Source organism: Borostomias antarcticus, assembly GCF_949987555.1.
Source record: "Borostomias antarcticus genome assembly, chromosome: 15".
NCBI classification, from domain to species: domain Eukaryota; kingdom Metazoa; phylum Chordata; class Actinopteri; order Stomiiformes; family Stomiidae; genus Borostomias; species Borostomias antarcticus.
In genome coordinates, this window is record NC_140248.1 from 16,187,453 (window position 1) to 16,206,940 (window position 19,488).

The window sequence follows — 19,488 nt, forward strand, 5'->3', positions numbered from 1 at the left end:
GTTATTTGATCCAAGTAGCTTTGTTTTGTGGGATGTGAGCTGCATCTCAGTCCACAAACAACAGATGGAGTACCTATGTCCTCAGCCCAGGCCTACAGTATGACCATAAGGACGTCAGCAAAGTCAGCAACTCAGACGGCTCTACAAACCACCGTCTAAAGCCCCTGTGATTAGGAATGGCCCCTGGTGGAGGGCGGGGTCAGAGGGACCCTAGTGGATGTGGTGTGTGATTAGGAATGGCCCCTAGTGGAGGGCAGGGTCAGAGGTCAGAGGGGCCCTAGTGGATGTGGTGTGTGATTAGGAATGGCCCCTGGTGGAGGGCAGGGTCAGAGGTCAGAGGGGCCCTAGTGGATGTGGTGTGTGATTAGGAATGGCCCCTGGTGGAGGGCAGGGTCAGAGGTCAGAGGGGTCCTAGTGGATGTGGTGTGAGCTGACTGAGGGGCGGCCTGTGGGTCAGTCTGACCACTCGTTCTGGTCCAGCTCAGAGTCTTCGTCAGAGTCGCTGTACTCGACCGCGATGCGGCGGGACAAGATGGTGGCCACGTCGTTTCCCACGGGCTCCCGCTGGGCCTGCTGCTCCTGCTGCTCCTGGACCTTCTTCAGCTGGATGCCTGACCACACACACACAAACACACACACAGTGAGCGTACACACACATACACACACATGCATGCATTGACACACATGCAGTTAACATACGTAGTACGACGGCCGCAGGAACTCTCACAACCAGATGTGAAAAATGCTCCAACACACTCACATAAACCCACCTCACACACACACACTCACATAAACCCACCTCACACACACACACACACACACACACACTCACATAAACCCATCTCACACACACACACACACACACTCACATAAACCCACACATTTTTAATTACATGGCACCTGTATCTGGTACATTTGACAAATAAAGAGCGTTGAATCACTGAAACACACACACACACACACACACACAGGGGTAAGAGAAAAAAGTTCCCCTTCAAAAGAGCAGTAAGGTCTTGTGAGAGCAGGCCCCCCCGGCTCACCCATGCGGATCGCTGACAGAAGGTCACTCCTGGCATTGGTGGCGGGCGGCGCCTCAGCCCTCCTCCCGGCGCTGACTCCTCCCAGCTGCGGGGGAGGAGGAGTAGCGAGGGGAGGCGGGGGGCCGGGTGGAGGGGGGATCATATGCGACCCTGGGGGGGGGAGAGGTGGGAGGGGGAACCCAGGGGCCCCAGGTCCAGCGTGGGGGGCGGGAGGGAGAGCCCCTATCGGGGAGCCGAAGGCCGTCTGCTCAGATGGGATGAGGGGCGCAGGTGGAGGAGGGGGGCCGGAGCTGGCGTAGTACTCCATCACACTGTCCAGAGAGAGACCAGAGAGAGAGACACATCACCACCTCATACTGACTTCATATACCTGCAGTATATAGTGTACATTAACCATTAGACTTCATGTTAGAACTTAGAGACAGCTTCTATAAGCTGTCAGTGCTTTTGATTCTGTCTGACGAACTCGGTTATTAAAATGTTACAGGTTGACTCTTTTATGTACTGTAATGTTGTTGTTCTTTTTATGTCATGTCTGTAACTGTGTTTATTTTATGCTGTTGCCTGTCTTGGCCAGGTCTCCCTTGAAAAGGAGATTTTTAATCTCAATGGGACATCCTGGTTAAATAAAGGTTAAATCCTAAAAAAATAAAATAAAATGTTGACACTGTATAAAGAAGTCTATTCATTCCTAATTGGTATTCCAGGAAGTTTACAGTACGTTGAACGCAAATATTGTAAGTCGCTTGGATGAAAGCATCTGCTAAGTGATTATAATGTAATGTGATGCGCAAAGAAAGTCAGCCAGGTAGTAAGTACAGTAGTCCGACAGGTCTTTTTTAGCGTATGTACAGTATGAACCTACCTGTAATCTGCAGCTGGAAGAGTGATGGATCCGTTCAGTCTGTGAGCAGAGCGCGGGGGGGGTGGAGATGGGGCCGGGTGGTCCAGGGCCCCTCCTCGGTAGCTGACCCCTATGCTGTGGTACTCGTGCTCCAGGTAGGCCGGGGAGGAGTGTTCGTCCCCAGGCTGGTGCTGCTGTGTCTGGGCACGGCTGGACAGAGCGTGGGAGGGCCCTGGAGCCAGGCGGTCAGCGAGGTCGGGACCATGAGGCCTGCAGGGTGACAGAGAAACGCTTCACGTTGATCATCATAGTTATCATCATAGTACAGTATCACTATGACTATGTTTTTCAAAGTGGTAAAGATATGTCCAGCTAACAGATATATTTGAATGAGCTTCAGAATGGCTTTGGGCCTCAGTCTAGAGACACTGGACACTTTGAAAACGCATCCTTCCACTGGGAAATGACTACATGACTAACTAGCTAATAACTGTGCAGAGGAGCACTAGCGGTCACTTATCCAATCATGATAAATCCATCATTAGTTCAAAGATGGGAGCGAGTTCGGAGCGTTTTCAGAGGAAGCGCAGACCTGCTCTCTGGGGACAGGGAGCCCTCAGACGACGCCCCCCGGTGGAGGGACTGAGGGTGGCGGTGATCGGGGCGGAGCTCTTTGTCCAACGCCATCATGTTCCACTCCTGGCGGCGGTTCCGTGCCTTCCTCACCTTCTTGGTCGTGCGCTGAAGCGTCCCGTCAACACACCTCTTCTGCTCCTACACACGAAGAGAGAGAGAGAGAGAGAGACAGAGAGAGGGAGAGAGAGAGAGAGAGAGAGAGTGAAAAAAAGAGAGAAAAAGAGAGAGAGAGAGAGAGAGAGAGAGAGAGAGAGAGAGAGAGAGAGAATCTTAAGTAAAGAAAGAGATGTGTGTGCCACAAGTAAGGAGCCGTATTCGAGCATTAAACTGAGAGGTGTGAGATGATCAGGAAGAGGAGCCTGTTCTCTCTCACCCTCTGTCTCCTCCTCTCCTTCCTCTTGTCCTCTGTGTCCTGGAGCATCTTCTCCTTCCACAGGTCAAAGAAGTAGGATGGGTCAGTGTAGAACCTCATGCCCTCAATATGGTCATCTCTGTGCACACAGTGAGTATTCATTTATGCCATTAATATGTGAAGATTGAAGTTATATTGTTAAAGATATTTAACAGTCAAAGTGTGTGTGGTGTTTCAGTGTGCTGTGTTGACCTGTAAGCAGAGAGGGTGTTGAGAGGGGGGGGCTTGTCGCTGGTGTTGTACATCTCCGCTATGGGCTTGGGAGCGCTGCCCTTGGACACCACCTGCTGGTCCTGAATGGTACTGCTCTTAAACGCCTTCCTCATGTTGATGTCCTGCAGAGAGACTGGAGAGCAGTACAGACAGGGTTGGGATAACGAGCTTTATATAGCAATTAAACTCACTAAAATTGGCAAAACAGCAAATATAAGAGCCATGTGTTTCAAGAAATGGTCAGGACCCACTAACTTAAGAGAGGGGGCAATCCTCTTATCTTTCTTTCCTTTGACCCTTTGCCCTTGACCTATAACCCCAACTGACCCTCCTCCACAGTGGAGTCCAGCTCGGTGACCTTGATGGCCAGGCGGTCGATGCGATCTTGCAGGGAGTTGGCCCGCAGGTAGAAGGTGTTGGCCTCGTTAAACAGCTCTCCAAAAACATCCTCTGCATGCTTACCTGGGATCAGAGGGACAGCAGGAGTATTAATACAGGGAACCCATGTGTGTCTGAGTCACAGGGACAATTAGACAGATCACTAAAGACCGAACAGAAAGGAGACACGGTAAAGGTCAACTTATACACAACGGGATAAGGGATCCAGGCTTATACAGCTGGGACTGGTGAAACAGACAGCACAATGAAATGTGCACGTCTCAAATAACGCAGACAGGAGCAAGTGATTGTGAGTTGTTAGCATATTCTTCCTCTCTCTCTCTCTCTCTCTCTCTCCAGCGTCGCTGTCTGCTTTATCTGCTTCTGTGACACTAAGCTACAGTAAGCCCTAATCTCCTGTGACTTCACAAAGCCCTACAACACACACAAACACACACACACACACACACAAACACACACACAACCACACATACACAATCACACATTCAATCAAACACACGCTTGACAGACACATATATGCTCAAATGGGAGAATCTATGGGCCAGATGTCTGTTACATCTGCTTCCTCTAATACTCTCCCCCCCACACACACACACACACGCATGCACGCGCGCACACACACACACACAATCACATACATCAAATCTGTCAATATCAACTACAATAGAATGGCTACTCAAATTGTGAATATGAAGCAGCTGTTCAGTTTGACTGGTAACATGGAGGGATGACTTTAGGAAGGCTTCTCACTGCTCAGACCAGAAAGATGCTTAGGTGGAAGAGGTTGAGTCACTATTGAACATTGTGAGGGAGTGTGATCTTTCAGAGGGAAAATAATAGAGAAGAGGTGAAGAGATGAGAGGAGAAAAGACAGTATATACGGTATATATAACACAACTTGATTGTCCATCTGCATTGGAACATTGTCTTTGCTAAGTGTGTCTTACTTAGACTGCTGAGCTGTCGTATGATGGCTGACAGTGTGTTGTTAGTGACACACTCCAGCTCACTGCCAATCCCATCAGGCAGTGCGGCGTGGCACAGGTGGCGAGGCTCAATGTTCCTCTTGACTAGCGGCATGACCTCCTCCCAGGCCACGCCTCCACGCCACCACACCCACCTGCTGGGAGACACATCACGCACTATGACCGCCAATACTACCAGACACACACACACACACACACACACACACACTATAACCCCAATACTGCCAAACACACACACACACACACACACACACACTATAACCCCAATACTGCCAGACACACACACACACACACACTATAACCCCAATACTGCCAGACACACACACACTATAACCCCCAATACTGACACACACACACACACACACACACACACGCACACACACACACACACACAAACACACACACTATAACCCCAATACTGCCAGACAAACACACACACACACACACACTATATAACCCCCAATACTGCCAGACACACACACACTACAACCCCCAATACTGCCAGACACACACACACACACACACACACACACTATAACCCCCAATACTGCCAGACACACATACACTATAACCCCAATACTGCCAGACACACACACACACACACTATAACCCCAATACTGCCAGACACACACACACTACAACCCCCAATACTGCCAGACACACACACACACACACACACACACACACATACACACACACTATCCCCCCAATACTGCCAGACACACATACACACACTATAACACCAATACTGCCCGACACACACACACACACACACACACACACACACACACACACACACACACACACACACACTATAACCACAATACTGCCAGACACACACACACTACAACCCCCAATACTGCCAGACACACACACACACACACACACACACACACACACACACACTATAACCCCAATACTGCCAGACACACACACACACACTATACTGTAACCCCAATACTGCCCGACACACACACACACACACACACACACACACACACACACTATAACCCCAATACTGCCAGACACACACACACACACACACACACACTATAACCCCAATACTGCCAGACACACACACACACTATACTGTAACCCCAATACTGCCCGACACATCACACACAAAGACCAAAAACACACACGCCTATGACTAGCGGCATGACCTCCTCCCAGGCCACACCTCCACGCTACCACACCCACCTGCTGGGAGACACATCACACACTATGACCGCCAATACTGCCAGACACACACACACACACACACACACACACACTATAACCCCAATACTGCCACACACACACACACACACACACTATAATCCCAATACTGCCTGACACATCACACACAAAGACCAAAAACACACACGCCTATCCGGATTAAGGCATAAAACAGGGCCAGTCGATCAAACCTTTTTGGTTTAAATTAGGAAACAATCCCATTAATGTTTATGTAACGTCATCCGACGAAACCCCAGATTCATCCCGCTGCACTCTCTCTACACAGGCCTATGAACTGAAACCCACATGCCTACATTAGGTAGGGTACCTAACCATATCATACATAACGGCAGGAAACCCTATTTGAGTTCAAATAAATATTCTTTCACAGTAACGCCTGTGGATGGCGGTGCTGTCAAACCATGAGGTACTGTATTATATTGAAACACAATTATATTATATGATGTTATGTTATGCATTATATTAGATTGTTTTATTTGATATTTATTATAGTCATACATGTGTTGACCACTGGCGGTTCTAGGTGGTGTCAAGAAAAGTGAAAAAAGTGGGGTGATGAGAAAAAGCTCTGAAGTCTGAAGTTCACATGTGTCTGGGAGAGATGACCTCTGCCCCCCCAGCTGGAACCCCGGTTAGCCTATTGGCTACCGATATATCACCCACACGCACTCGCGCTCACACACACACACGTTAAAATCCTGTAGCAGGCTAGACCTTTAAAGAGGCAATAATAACGTTAGGATCCTAAAGACGTTTGTAAAGAGGCAATAATAAAGTTGATCCTGTACACCTTTGAAAAGAGGCAATGATAACGTTAGGATCCTGTAGACGTTTGTAAAGAGGCAATAATAACGGTAGAGCCGCCAGGTGATTATAGGATGAGGAGCCATGTCCAGCTCCAGCTAAGCCACGAAAAGCAATCCTCCGGTCCAAATCAAAACGTGGGGAGAAATGTCTAGTAGGCTACTCTGAAATAACCTTTTGACGAAGACTTTGAAGCTACAATAAAAACGTTATTTCACAAAAAATAAATAAAAGGTTGATAATTTGATAATGCAAAACAGTCACCCAATATTACTGGAGTAAAAGACAACATCATATCTAAATACTGAGGGCAATGAGATGGAAGTCATTCATATGTAGCCTATATGCACGGCGGGAGAGATGACATGAGGGAAGTTAAGGAAGACTTTAAACTCACCCAAGTGTCCTGAGAGTAGATCTATTCAGTTGCCGTCCCGCGATGGAGTTGCCATTCCCTCATCTCGTCAGGGCGGGATCTCATCCACCGCGTGAGTTACAATCTCAGCCGCCAATCAGCACTCAGCCCCAGAGATTTGATTAGCAGGTTTTCAGTTGTGTCATCCAATCAGCTTCGCCAGACATCCATAACAACCCTAAGCAGTTTGACAGACGAGCTTCTTATTTTAGCCTACAGTAGCCCAGGCTAATGGATTCGGCTATTCATTTACAGAACTGTTTATTGTGATTTATAACATTCTGAATTTATGAAACAATTATTAGGCTACTGAAAAAAGTGACTTTGATGAGACTCACTTTGTGGCCATGTGGATGAAAATCCAGGGTGTATTTGACTGCACATTCATAAATCATCTCTGCAAGCTTCCCAAATTCGATTTAATATAATGGATCTTTGACACATTATATAACCTACATTGACCCATTGACATTATACTTAATGCATGAATAGGCTAAGCCTCTGCACAGGTCCCCTAACGAACACGCTCTTTTCTGATTGGGTAGTATAGGCTGTTAATCATTCTAATTTCTAGGCATGCAGGTTCCTCAACTGATACCCAACCATATCACCACCCACCTCTCCGTAATGCCGAGAGATGCGACAGGACGGTGGTGGGGGTTGGTTGGAGGTCAGAGGGCTTAACCGGCCCAGTGATTCTACTTCAACTGCAACACTCAGGCGCCACTCAGTTCCACTGGAAAGATCTAGCTGCTATAGGATCATAGGTTTGCTGTTTGAGGGCTTGAGTTACTACCAGTTAGGACTTTTCCCACTTTGTTTACAGTAATGGTATATATGCTATACATCCATGTTTACAGCAATGGTATGCTGGAATCAACGGTGCAATACCAATCCTAATCAGGCGTCAAACAGACTCCACAACGACGCCGTAGAACAGCTTCGGCAAACATTTCCGCCATGAGCGTAACAAGGGTGTGCACCTGCCCTTTCCTCTCGGCCGGAACTATTCGCTATTTTTCTGTGGCTGCCTATCGCTCATTTATGTCTTTAGGGGCTGCTACCCGCAGCCACAAGGTGGCACTGGCTACATAAATGATTCATAGAGATCGATTATCCTCATTTAATATCGCCAATAATGCTTACCCATCTCTATCGAAAACGTGGACAATTAAGCGACAGTAGCGCTGAATGACATCACTATGGAGACATCGGCTGTTATCCGACCAACCTTTTAAGCGCTCCTATTTGATTCTGGATGTGGGCGTGTATTAAATAGGTAGCTCATTACTGTTGAGTGACAGTTTAATATTGGGGGATACCCTTCCAGCTGAGAGTGGCTGATGTGTCACATATAGGCTAGGCCTACCGTTCTCATTACGTGTCCTTAATTTTCGTGAAACGATCTTCGCGATGTTATCTATTAATTGTAGTAGGCTAAAAGAAAATAGTGTAAATCTATTACAATCTAGCCCAACATATACTTCATTTAGTTGGCCGCCTGGATCTCCGTCAAGTCACTGTCCTATCCGGTCTGTGACATCACGGGTGTTCGTATGACGTGACATTTACACGTAACGGCAAGGTAAATCCAGCTGTAAGCGTCAGTGCGGTGTTTGCGATTCCTATCCGGTCTGTGACATCACGGGTGTTCGTATGACGTGACATTTACACGTAACCGCAAGGTATATAAAGCTGTAACAAGTGGACAAGCGTCAGTGCTTTGTTTGCGATGAGATTGGCATGTTGCTAAAGATTTAGCTTTACCAATATGCTCGTGAGTTCTCTTTTTAGAACCCTAATAAGGGTTCTAATTTCAAGCAGCCAAGGTCCTGCTGAGGCGACGCTCCAGAATGAGCCACCTCTGTTAGATTTTGATGTGACACTCCCCTGCTGGGGAGTTTTGATTTGTGTCTCATTGGTCCTGATCTGCTGGGGAGTTTTGATTGGTCTCTCCTTGGTCCTGATAGTGTCCTGGCTAGGTCAATGGAGAAATAGCCAAGGAAACACTAAGGTGGGTAATCAAAGTTTCATTGTACTTGTAATAATTCAGAAATCAAATGATTACAGAAGTTGCTCTGTCTTTGTGAAGCCTAATGACCTCAATATCCATCTGGTATTTCCTTTATAAATTAAACACTCAAACAGGTGACCAGCAGTGACGAGAGTCGTGCCTCTATTGAAGCCTTCAAAAGAAAGTGTGCCTTCTTTGAAGCGCTTCACCAGGAAAGGCCTCTTGTCCCACACCACGACAGGAAGCAGGATCTCTGTTGGAGGAACGTTCACAATCGGTGGGAAAAAGTCTTTCCAGGAATGCCCACTTCCAGCTCGGACTGTCTGGCTAAGATGGCGTCTAACACAGCCTCGTCTACCAAACCGCCGTTCTCAACGGTGAGTAGAGTAAACGGCCACGCCCCCTTGGTGTCTTCCCACCTATCCAACCCTGTGGCATCTAGCGGTGTCTCTCCCTGCAAGGGCGAAAGGTCTAAGGTATCCACCACGTCAACATCGTCCTTAGTCCGTCTGATTAGTGAGCAGACAGCAGATTTTCCTGAGACAATTCTGAAAAAAAAGATTCAAGGAAAGGCCAACTCGTACTGTATGGTGAAGAGGGCATCTGACACAGCCCGTCCTACTCAACCACCACGGGGAAACGGCCCCGTCCCTGTGACGTCTACTCGCCTATCCAACCCGGTGGCATCTAGTGGTGTCTCTACAGACTGGCAGACAGTTGGGGCCAATAGTTGACCCCATTTAGGACCCCTTCAGGACATAACAAATAACCCCACAATGACCGACCAACACCTTCCTTTGCAACTACAGTACCTACCTACCCACCTACCCATCCACCTACCCAGCTACCTACCTACCTACGTGTCCATCTACCCACCCACCCTACCTACCTACCTACCTACCTAACTACCTAACTACCTACCTACCTACCAACATCATGTCAAGGCCGCTGGGACAGCTCAGTCTATTGAGATGACACCTCTCCACACATGCCGATCCAGTATACCAGAGCTGTTCATTATTAATGTAGCCAGTCCTTTTCTTCAGCACGTCCACATATGTTATCATCCACCACCATGTGTGTCTTTACCAGGTGGGTGGCTATGTGGGTGTTAGTATTTATTCAGTGTGTGCTTGTTTTATGTTTTTCATTTCATGTGAGAATAAAGTCTCTGAACATTCTTGGCCTGCGAATCTCTATTGTATCCTGATACACGTTAATCAGCTGCGTGAACTAAGAGACTTTGTGCAATAAAATGTGTAATAAAATCAAATTAAAGCCGCAAGCAGCAGTGAGACAAGGTCCTACGGTTACGCCCCCTTAAGACTGACAGTCACGGGGAGACTGACAAGACAGGTGGGCTAGGCCACCTGGTAAATCTAGCAATACCAGCTAATGACCAGCCAAGGTTTGTAGCTGGCTCTCACCAAGCCCCCAGGAACGTCTCGGGGTTGTGACACTACATGGATGCAAGCATCAGCCCACTAGCTAAATAACGCCAGACACAAGATTACAGACTAATCAATGTATGAACAATGTCACATTGATCATGCTCAACATTAAGTTAAAATTGATATACATCTGAAACCTCCAAACGTAACATTAGCATTCACTAACTAACGTTAGGATTAGCTAATGTGATATGCTATTACCTCCATGGTTACAGTAATGGTATATATGCTATTACCTCCATGTTTACAGTACTGGTATATATTATATTACCTCCATGGTTACAGTAAAGGTATATATGCTATACCTCCATGGTTACAGCAATGGTATATATGCTATTACCTCCATGGTTACAGTAATGGTATATATGCTATTACCTCCATGTTTACAGTACTGGTATATATTATATTACCTCCATGGTTACAGTAATGGTATATATGCTACACCTCCATGGTTGCAGTAATGGTATATATGCTATACCTCCATGTTTACAGTAGCCTAATGTTATATATGCTATTACCTCCATGTTTACAGTAATGGTATATATGCTATTACCTCCATGGTTACAGTAATGGTATATAGCCTATGCTATTACCTCCATGGTTACAGTAATGGTATATATGCTATACCTCCATGGTTACAGTAATGACATATATGCTATTACCTCCATGGTTACAGTAATGTTATATATGCTATTACCTCCATGGTTACAGTAATGGTATATATGCTATACCTCCATGGTTACAGTAATGGTATATATGCTATTACCTCCATGGTTACAGTAATGGTAAATATGCTATACCTCCATGGTTACAGTAATGGTATATATGCTATACCTCCATGGTTACAGTAAAGGTATATATGCTATACCTCCATGGTTACATTAATGGTATATATTCTATTACCTCCATGGTTACAGTAATGGTATATATGCTAATACCTCCATGTTTACAGGTATCTGTCCATTTCCTTTTCCCTGGACATCAGATCCATCCTCAAGGGTCCTCAGTTTGACTGATGATACAGTATGACTACTGTTGTAGATTATTTTGCTTTAGTGCTCCGCGTGGAATGACCTTCAACACACTTTAGAAATTGAAGTTCTTCCGAACTTTGCACAGTTCAAAACCTTGATCACCAACCACTGCACCTCAGTTTGTAACTGTTGATTCTCTTGTTATATATTGTTTATCTTTTTTATCAGTTTATCTTTTATTTTTACCTTGTGTCATGTGATTCATATTTTTTTTTATCTTGTTTCATCATGTTGAGTTACTTTTAACGTGTCACTCTTTGTCATCACTGTAAATGATGGAAAGCTCAGTGTATTTTATACTGTGTAAATAAAGGTTGAGTTGAATCATGGCAGTGCTCCCATCAGTAGGACCCACCTCTGCATGACACTGTTACATCCCAGAATGACACACTTCTCTTCAACTAGGTCCAGCTTGAATGGCACAAGGAAAACTCCTTATACAATACATCAGCCTGTATTTTGGACAGATGCACAGTTCATTACTTCCTTTCACCACAAATGATGTGTTTATTAAGGGATGGGCATAATACAGACAATACAATTCCACATATGAAACGATAACATTTCAAAAAAAAGTCTGAAGAAAATGTGTGTACTTGCTGTAGTTTAAATAGCTTTAATAGTAATAAATAGTAGTATTAAATGTTTAAATTGATATGGAATTGTCAGAAGGACTAGAGAGGAACAGATGGATATAGAGAAAAACAGAGTGAATAGTGAAGGGACTGGCTGTGTTTAACAAGGCAGTTTGACTGAGAGCACAGTCTCTTTGGCATGAAGAATGAGAGGTTGAGATAAGACAGTAGTAGCAGGCTATGTAGCTAAAGTGTCCCTATAATGAAGAGGTGTGTGTGTGTGTGGGGGGGGGGGGGTTGGGTGTATGAACATTCATGGCAGGACTCGCTACGTTAAAGCCTGGAGGGAAAGATATAGTTGGATGGATGGATGGATGGACGGACGGACGGACGGACGGACTCAACAAGTCTGGAATTCTGAGGACTGACTAGTAGTCTATGACGCCATTTAGGTATCAGAAGTCTGATGTAAAAATGAGTCTAAAAGTGGGAATAGCATGAAAATATACAGCATAAACGAACATTGAATTACTCACTTCATCAACTTCACTGAGTAAACCGTTTAAGTGGGGTAGCACTTATAGCCGACTGTAGGGCTAAGTCAAATGAAAAAAACTGACATCTAAAAGCTTTCTAAATTTCAGCAAGTACAGTATGCTTAATACAACAAAAAACGCTAATTGAATTTATACTGGAAAATGGATGGGAAACACTTCAACTGTTTTTGAATGCCTACAGTAAACGCAACCTTAGGTGCAGACCTTGAAGTTGAACTTGACAGATTATATGATTACTGGAGGGTGTGTCTGTTTAGGGCCGGGGTAGCTGTGGGGGGGGCAGGAGGACCTTAGGGAGCAGCTGTCAGACATGTGTGCCGTGTAAGAGTACAGCAGGGAGGGGTGGATGCAGGAGGGGTGGATGAAGGTGGGGAAGCGGAAGGGGTGCTGAGCAGAGGAAGAGGCTCTGGAGGGTTGGGGGTGTGGGGGAGATTCTGGCCGTTGTAGGGTGAGGTGGAGCTGTATGGGCATGGTGGGCCCAGCCTGGCTGGTGCTGGGAGGGCAGAGGGATGTGAAGGACCCACAGGAGGCCCCGGTGCTGGCGGTCATGGGCAGGGTGTCCTGCTGCTGCTGTGGTTCTCCGGGTCCGACCTGAGGGCTGGCCGGGTCCAGTGTGTGGAACACAGCCTGCTGCCTGTGGCTCAGACAGATGACCAGCGCCACCAGGGAGCCCAGGAGGAGGAACGCCCCGAACACGGATCCCAGGATCACGAAGGGAACCGAGACAGGAAGACCTGCTGCAGAGGGGACAGACAGATAACAGAAAACAGACAGAGAACAGCGTTGGGACGGATGGGAGAGACAGACATGAGGATGATGAGAGAGAAACCTCATGGCCTTCCTGATTATCATCCATTTCACTTCAATAGTATTATGAGCTTCAATGAATGATCATTCATGAGAAAAACGGTCAAATAGCTTAGGCAGCACAAAAGTTTACTTTAGTTTATTTCGACTCAATATAATAAAATACATTACATGCATTTTAAAAAGTAGTCAGGGATAAACACAAGAAAGAAATTTACTTATTTCCATTGTGGTCCCTGCTGTTTACATACACCACATCTATATCTAATCTAATCTATATACAGAAATAGAGACGAAATATATAATCTTGCAAAAAAAATCTAAACTACCTGCATTTTATACAAACAACAACAACATATCCTACTGACCTCTAACATTACTCTGGGACTTTTCCTAAAAAATAAACATTTCTTAGAAAAGTAAGAAGGCTAGGCCGCTCCTTGGCAGCCAGTCAAGTTTTAAAATGATTCTCGTGGGGAGCTACTGAGAGAAGACATTGACTAGCCTATTCTTAACTGCACCAGATTTGATCAACTGCAATTTAGGATTTTCGCACGCTATCCTGCTCATACAGTAGGCTAGGCCTAGGCTATAGTAAATTATTATAATTTGGTCAGTTATCATCCATGAACATAATAGCCATCCAAATCTCTGAATACAATAATGTGAATCATTTTACCTGTGTTCGTTGTATCCTGCTCACTGTCAGATCCGGATTGTTGCGAGATCTCATGACTGCCGCAGGTACCCTGATCCAGTCGCGCGCCAAGGATTGCGCAACAGTAGCGCATCTCGCAAGTTCCGCAGCATATCATCGCCCTTTTTTGATCAAGAAACTCTGGGCAGTGAAAACCGTCTCTCCATAGAGAATTTGTGTCTCTAAAACCATGGCAATATTCCCCAATGGTCCTCTGGAGTGTCATGTCCACGAACAGGGAAAAATTGACTAAAATCCCTATGAAAAAGCATAGGGCCTGCATCCCGTAAAAGCTATCAATCGGTTAAAAGAATCTTCCGGAAAAGTGATCCTGAAAGACAGAAAAGCAATGTTGCGGACCAGTGCTAGCCTGGATACACCCTACCAATCCAGTCTTTCAACTCTTTGTAATCAAAAATAGTCTTCCTATGACGCCATTCATTAGATGAATGTTATCTGTGTTTCCCCTACAGAATTTGTGTCATGCCACATTGATGAACAGAATTAAAGGCCCACAGGACCGATCTAACTGGCGGCGGGGATATTTTGTCAGCTCAAAAATCTAGGTGACATATTTGACTCAGATCTTAATATAGGCTAACTAACAAAAACATATTTTACACTTAAGAAACATTTCTAAGGTGCAACCTTTTCTCTCAGGTCTACACTGAAAGATGAATGCATGCTTTTGTCACTAGCAGGCTGGATTTCTGTAAACTCTTGTCTGGTCTGCCCCCAAAAAGGTTGTTAGTAAATTACAAATGATATAGAATGCTGCAACAAGCGTCTTCACCAAGACTAGATGAGGGCACACATCACACCAATCAATGCAAACCTGTTAGTCTCAGAATACATTACATACAATACATGGCACAGTTTAAAACTGCCAGGTCCAGCCCGGCTTATGTGCGTGGTTGGCGTGTTTTTATTGTTCAGGACTGGTAGGACGGAAGCTAGTCATGCCACTGAAATAGCTGTGAATTGAAATTACATTAAATAATGTGATAAATTAAGATAGGTCTTGTCGCCTGGACACATCAGTTCCAATGCTTCCAATGCTAATCCAGCACAATAAGAGTGGTATAGCCAGTTAGCTCATGAGCTCACAACAACTAGCAGCAGCTTCCATAACATTAATGGTAGTGGTCAGTGGCTAAAGCAGTTACACTGATGATAACATAAAGTCATCCCCACCGGGTCTTGAACCCCGGTCACCTCCCTCCACCCACCCACCGGGTGATTTCTGACTACACCTCTGCAGTATTCATTTAGAATACATGACCTCCTTTATTAATAGTCATTGTAGATGGTCCATTTAATCCTATAATGCATCATGCAATATCATAAGTCTCTATTTTTGTGTGATTTTGGCATTTTCGGGCATGAAGGGGTTAATATCTGAAAATGCTCAAGGGATAACACCGAGCACCCTCCTGTATTTTGAAGAGGTACCCCCAATATCTTTCTACTGAGGTGAATTCTGGGGGAACATGTGTAGTATGTAGAGAATGATCTGTTATAATTACACCACACATTAGATATGTTTTTTTTTTTCATACTGTTTTTGTAATGCACATGTGCATAAGTGTGGGTGCATACTCACTGGGTGGGGATGCACTTGTTTGATTTAGTTAGATACATTTTGTGGGGGGAAGAGCTGCACCCCTTTTCCTGTTGCTCATGTTTTGTTGCCCATATCAATAAATGGACCAACACAATGCAAACTTGAGTTGTGTGTCGCAGCTAATAACTCCTGCTACAAAAGTTGTTTTACAGGCCTGGCTTGAAAGGGTTAATACTAATCATTTGGAATGCAATACATTTCCCATCATCCCTTGTATGAAAAAACATTAGAGAATGTAAATTGGATGCATTTAATTTATATATTCAGCATGGAATATCATAAATCTCTATTTTTGTGTAATTTGGGCATTTTCGGGCATGAAGGGGTTAATATCTGAAAATGCTCAAGGGATATCACCGAGCACCCTCTTGTATTTTGAAGAGGTACCCCCAAGCTACAAGAAACAGCAAAGAAAAAAACTCCACCCGACAAAACAAGGTTCACCTATAAATCGGGCTATGGCTCCCGGACTATATTCTTCCCTGGTAAAGAAAGACCCAGGACTCACCTTGTCCTGGTTCTGCCTGGTCCTCTCCATGACTGGGAGGGCCTTTTCACCCCTATTGCCTGTCCTGCCTGTGCCCTCCTGCCCCTGGAGGTGTTACAGAGCAGGGCGGCCATTTTCCTTGGGATCCCTCACCCCCCAGAGCCCACGACTATGAGCGAGCTCCTTTCCCCTGCATGCCTGGTCTGGCTCTGTTCGCTGAGACCTCCTGCTGTCAGCCTATTCAGGTAAAGGCTCCTAGCTGAGCTCTGCTCCCCTGCTCCCTGCATGGAAGGAGGCGATGGCCGAAGGGATTCCTCCGCTCGAACCCTCCCTAGACTCCTACCTCATTACGGGTACCAGAAGCCCCACTTACCGGGTCCCAGCGACTGCGCTACGGCGCATTTGGTGGAGAAGTCCTACATCATGGGGGCACAGGGTGGCGCCACAGCCAAGTGTGTGCCCATCCTCTCCGCCTATATGTCTGGTTGGTGGAGAAGGAGAAGATGTCGGCGGAGGATAAAGTGGAGTTCGCTATTGCGAATTTGCTTTTGGGTCAATTCTTCACCTCACCCAAGCTTCGGCTGGCTACCTGTGCCGGTGACACCATGGCCACAACAGTGGGGCCACAGTGCCATCTTTGGCTCAACATGACCAACATAAGGGATGTGGACAGGGCCGAGTTGGTCAACACTCCTATCTCTCGAGAAGTTCTGTTCGGATCGGCCGTGGGCTCTGCTACGAACCGATTTATGTGGATGGAGGAGGAGAAGAAACATCTTTCGAAGACCCTTTCGCGCCCAAGAGCACTGGTCGACTGACCTCGGGAGCACAACGGGAGAATGCAGCTGCAGCACGTCGAGAGGGAGAACATCAGGCTCCTTATGTTCCTATCCACGAGAGGAAGCATCAGAAGCAATGACATTGAGTCGGGAGGCCAGCTGTATCCCTAGCTAGTGTTAATGTGCTTGAAGTGGTTGGCCAGGGGTTCCACGGATCTCTGTCTGCTCATGGGGAGGGGTGTATGTAGCTGTAGCTCTGCGCAGAGACGTTACAGCCCAGGGGAGTGCAGGGAGCTGAGGGGACATTAGCTCTTAAAGAGGGTAGGGACCAGAAACCACCCTGACGACCAGTTCTGTCTGCCTTTCGAGGCGGGCCTGAAGTGGGCTGCGATTCCAACTCTGCAGTCATGTCAAGCAGCAGTCACCCAGACAGCAATCCGATCAGTGCCATATACAGGCCAGATCTGGCACTTGTGGCTTAGTTCCGGCCCATATATGGACCAGATCCGCTTGCTATCTGGGCAGGGCCAATCTCCATCACACACAGCACAGTTCTTGGCATCAGTGCCTCAGATATGTGTACGGCCACTGTCAGACAGCTATGTGGCATGGAAGCGGGAATGCGTTCTCTCCCGGTGGCTGTACGGAACGCTCCGACGGGGTCACGACGGGGTCACGCTGTTCAACTCCGCCGTCCTCTGCCTCCCTGTGGGGGGATGTTCGAGGCCGTGATGTCATCTCCGAGAAAGCCACCACTTTCCAGATGGAGGTTTTAAAAAAAACTCAAGTTGAAAGGGGCAGTGACCATCGTCCCACAAATTTACAGAATATATTCCATTATTTACAGGGACAATGGAACAGACAGAGAAGCTGATTAGGCTGCGACATGCAAATGTCTCTTCAAAAAAACAGGAACGCTGCCTAACAGGCATGGGAGTGAGTTATTTACTGATTGATGTATTTGTCTCGGGACAGTGATATAGTATTCATTTAGAGTTAGAGTTCATTTGCAAAAACATATCTCCATTTGGATTTTTGACCATTTCTCATTAGCCTATATGTATTTAATTATAGTGATTTTATATTCTTATTTTAAATCATATTTTAAAAAATCCATAAATCACCTAAACATGCCATGGTGACGGCACTGTTCCGGTCGTTTCCGGTGGAGTGGGGAGTCTTTCCCACATTGCCTTTCCATTTACATACACTCCCCATCGATTGAGAGAGCCCTCCACAGCTGCGAGTGACACTTCATTTGGAGTGACCCTCGGTGGTGGAGTGGGAGTGGGTAGGGCTGGTTTGGGATTGGGCCACTCGGTGGTGGAGTGGGAGTGGGTAGGGTCTGGTTTGGGATTGGGCCGAACAGAGGAACGAGGGATTCTATTCCCATTACTTTCTCATGCCCAACAAACCAAGCGGAGTGAGGTCCATCTTGGATTTAGGCAAGCTTGATTGATGTGCAGCCAAACAACCTTTCCGTATGCTCACCACAAAGCACCTATTGGAATGCATTCACTTCGGCTCTGACTCTGGCTGTGACTCTGGCTCTAACTCTGGCTGTGACTCTGGCTGTGACTCTGGCTGTGACTCTGGCTGTGAGTACGCTGTGACTCTGGCTGTGACTCTGGCTGTGACTCTGGCTCTGACTCTGGCTATGACTCTGGCTGTGAGTACACTGTGGGCCTGAGCACACCCCCATGACTTGGTGGCACAGCACATGGTCACCTGAATGTCGGAGCGGACCTCATGTCCCGGGGGGGTCCTCACCAGGATGACTGGCAGCTCTATCCGCAGATAGTACCGTGACTATGAGAGTGGTTCGGGAGGGCTAATGTGGACTTGTTTGCATCTGGAGTGAATGCGCACCACCAGCTCTGGTTTTCTCTGAGTCAACAGGGCGACCCTCCGTTGGGAGTGGAGGCCAAGGGGGCTCCTGTGCACTTTCCCTCCAGGGTCATGCACCCTCCTGCTGTTGGCCAGGTTGCGGCCGGAGAGACTGTTGGCCAGGGTGCGGGCAGAGAGACTGTTGGCCAGGTTGTGGGCGGAGAGACTGTTGGCCAGGGTGCGGAGAGACTGACGGTTATCCCGGTGGCTCCTGACTGTCCAATGCCGCACTGGCAGGACGTGTTGTCCCCGGCACGGGTGATGATCTGTCAGCCAGCCGTTCTGGGGCAGCCTCTTGGTTGCTGAGAGGCTGAGGCTGTCGAGCCGCGGCCACTCTTATGCTGTTGTCCTCACGATGCAGAGCGCACGGGTGGTCTCCATTTCCAAGGTTTACGCGGGGAAGTGGCATGCTTTTGTGCAGTGGTGTGGGAAGAAAGGAATCAAGCCAGTGAGATGCCCAGTTTTTACAGTATCTGCTGGAGAAGCAGTTGGCAGCCACTACTATTAGAGTAGGCTTCGGCAATATTGACTTGCCATGAGGGTTTTGCCGGGGGCTTGGTCTTTGCTCATCCCCTGATCAAGCTCCAG

At 46.8% G+C, this 19,488-nt stretch overlaps 1 protein-coding gene across 1 annotated transcript; it reads right to left on the reverse strand.

The window, feature by feature from the left end:
* Positions 1–453: 453 nt before the first annotated feature.
* On the reverse strand, positions 454–4,624 carry wasf3a (WASP family member 3a; the record flags this gene model as incomplete). The annotated part of the gene is made up of 8 exons (XM_084450295.1): positions 454–611; positions 1,041–1,351; positions 1,906–2,154; positions 2,477–2,658; positions 2,894–3,011; positions 3,125–3,278; positions 3,473–3,607; positions 4,492–4,624. 8 exons carry the CDS (start codon positions 4,622–4,624, stop codon positions 454–456), a joined length of 1,440 nt encoding a protein of 479 aa, XP_084306421.1.
* Positions 4,625–19,488: the final 14,864 nt, after the last annotated feature.